Genomic DNA, 1,038 nt, shown 5'->3' on the forward strand with positions numbered 1-1,038 from the left:
TGTACATAGTAGAGTATTTGTAAAACATGTCAAAACCAATCAAACAAAAACCACAAAGTCATCAGCATAATATCAGAATAACAGGCTGGTGGCTACTGGAGAGCANTTTCATTTCAATCAAAGGATTTTAAGGTTTGAGATATTTTATTGGTTCACCCCAGTGATTTCACATTGTCTGTTACCAAAAGATCTGGATTCTGTCTCTTCTATACTTGAAATGAAAAGAAATTAAACATGAGTTTTTATTGATAGATGTTATATTACAGATAATATCAAGATATGCAGTCACTTGAAATTTCTATGTAGTAATATATTACATACTTAAAAAATAAAGCATGGTCTAATGCCTCAGACTAGCAAGGCCTGACATATTTCAAATTCTGAAATAAGTTTACTTGTTCTTATTTTTTATAATTAAATAACATACAATGCTCATTTCGAGCAAGAAATTTTCATTTCTTAATCATGGCTAATCACACAGAATCATTCTGTAATAAATAAAAGTATACTTTAGGCTACATAGCAGACCCTGTTTCCAAAACAAGACAAAAATCAAACAAAAAGACAGAATCAAATAGCATAATAATAGAGACCCACGGCTGCTAGANAACAAGGGATGCTTCTAGAGCCATGTGTAGAAGAAATCAGCTCTCTCTGCTGTGCTTAGTCACTATCCAAATCATTGCTTGAAGCCCAGTGATGCACTCAGACTTTCTTAAAACTTTCGAGAATAGGATACATGTTTTCAAATGCTTCATAGATCTCAGAACGCTCTTTGGCACCTATAAAAAAAATCCAAGTGTATATAATCTTTAATATAAGAACATCACAAACATTTTTCATGCTAAACTTTCATTTTGCCATGTTCAATTGCTGCCTCTTTTATTTTGGGAAATGCTCCAGTTAAATATCCCAGGGTGGCCTCAGAACAGCCCCATCTGTGTCTGCCTCCCCAGTTCTGGGATTATAAGGATGCCTACTTTTGTGATCTTTTCAAGATGACACTTCCTTAGTTGTTTACAGTAAGTAGCATTTCTT

General features: G+C 33.7%; 1 protein-coding gene across 3 annotated transcripts in view; it reads right to left on the reverse strand.

The window, feature by feature from the left end:
• Positions 1-86: 86 nt before the first annotated feature.
• Positions 87-1,038, reverse strand: part of Tbpl2 (TATA-box binding protein like 2) — a 25,657-nt gene continuing 24,705 nt past the window's right edge. For all 3 annotated transcript variants that reach the window (XR_002380390.1, XM_021194404.1, XM_021194402.1), the window contains exon 7: positions 87-782. Coding sequence is in view for 2 of the 3 variants with exons in the window: in XM_021194404.1 (XP_021050063.1) it covers positions 706-782 (77 nt within the window). In the remaining variant the exon portion in view is untranslated. The remainder of the gene's footprint in view (positions 783-1,038) is intronic.

This window comes from Mus pahari, chromosome 3 (genome assembly GCF_900095145.1).
Source record: "Mus pahari chromosome 3, PAHARI_EIJ_v1.1, whole genome shotgun sequence".
NCBI classification, from domain to species: Eukaryota; Metazoa; Chordata; class Mammalia; order Rodentia; family Muridae; genus Mus; species Mus pahari.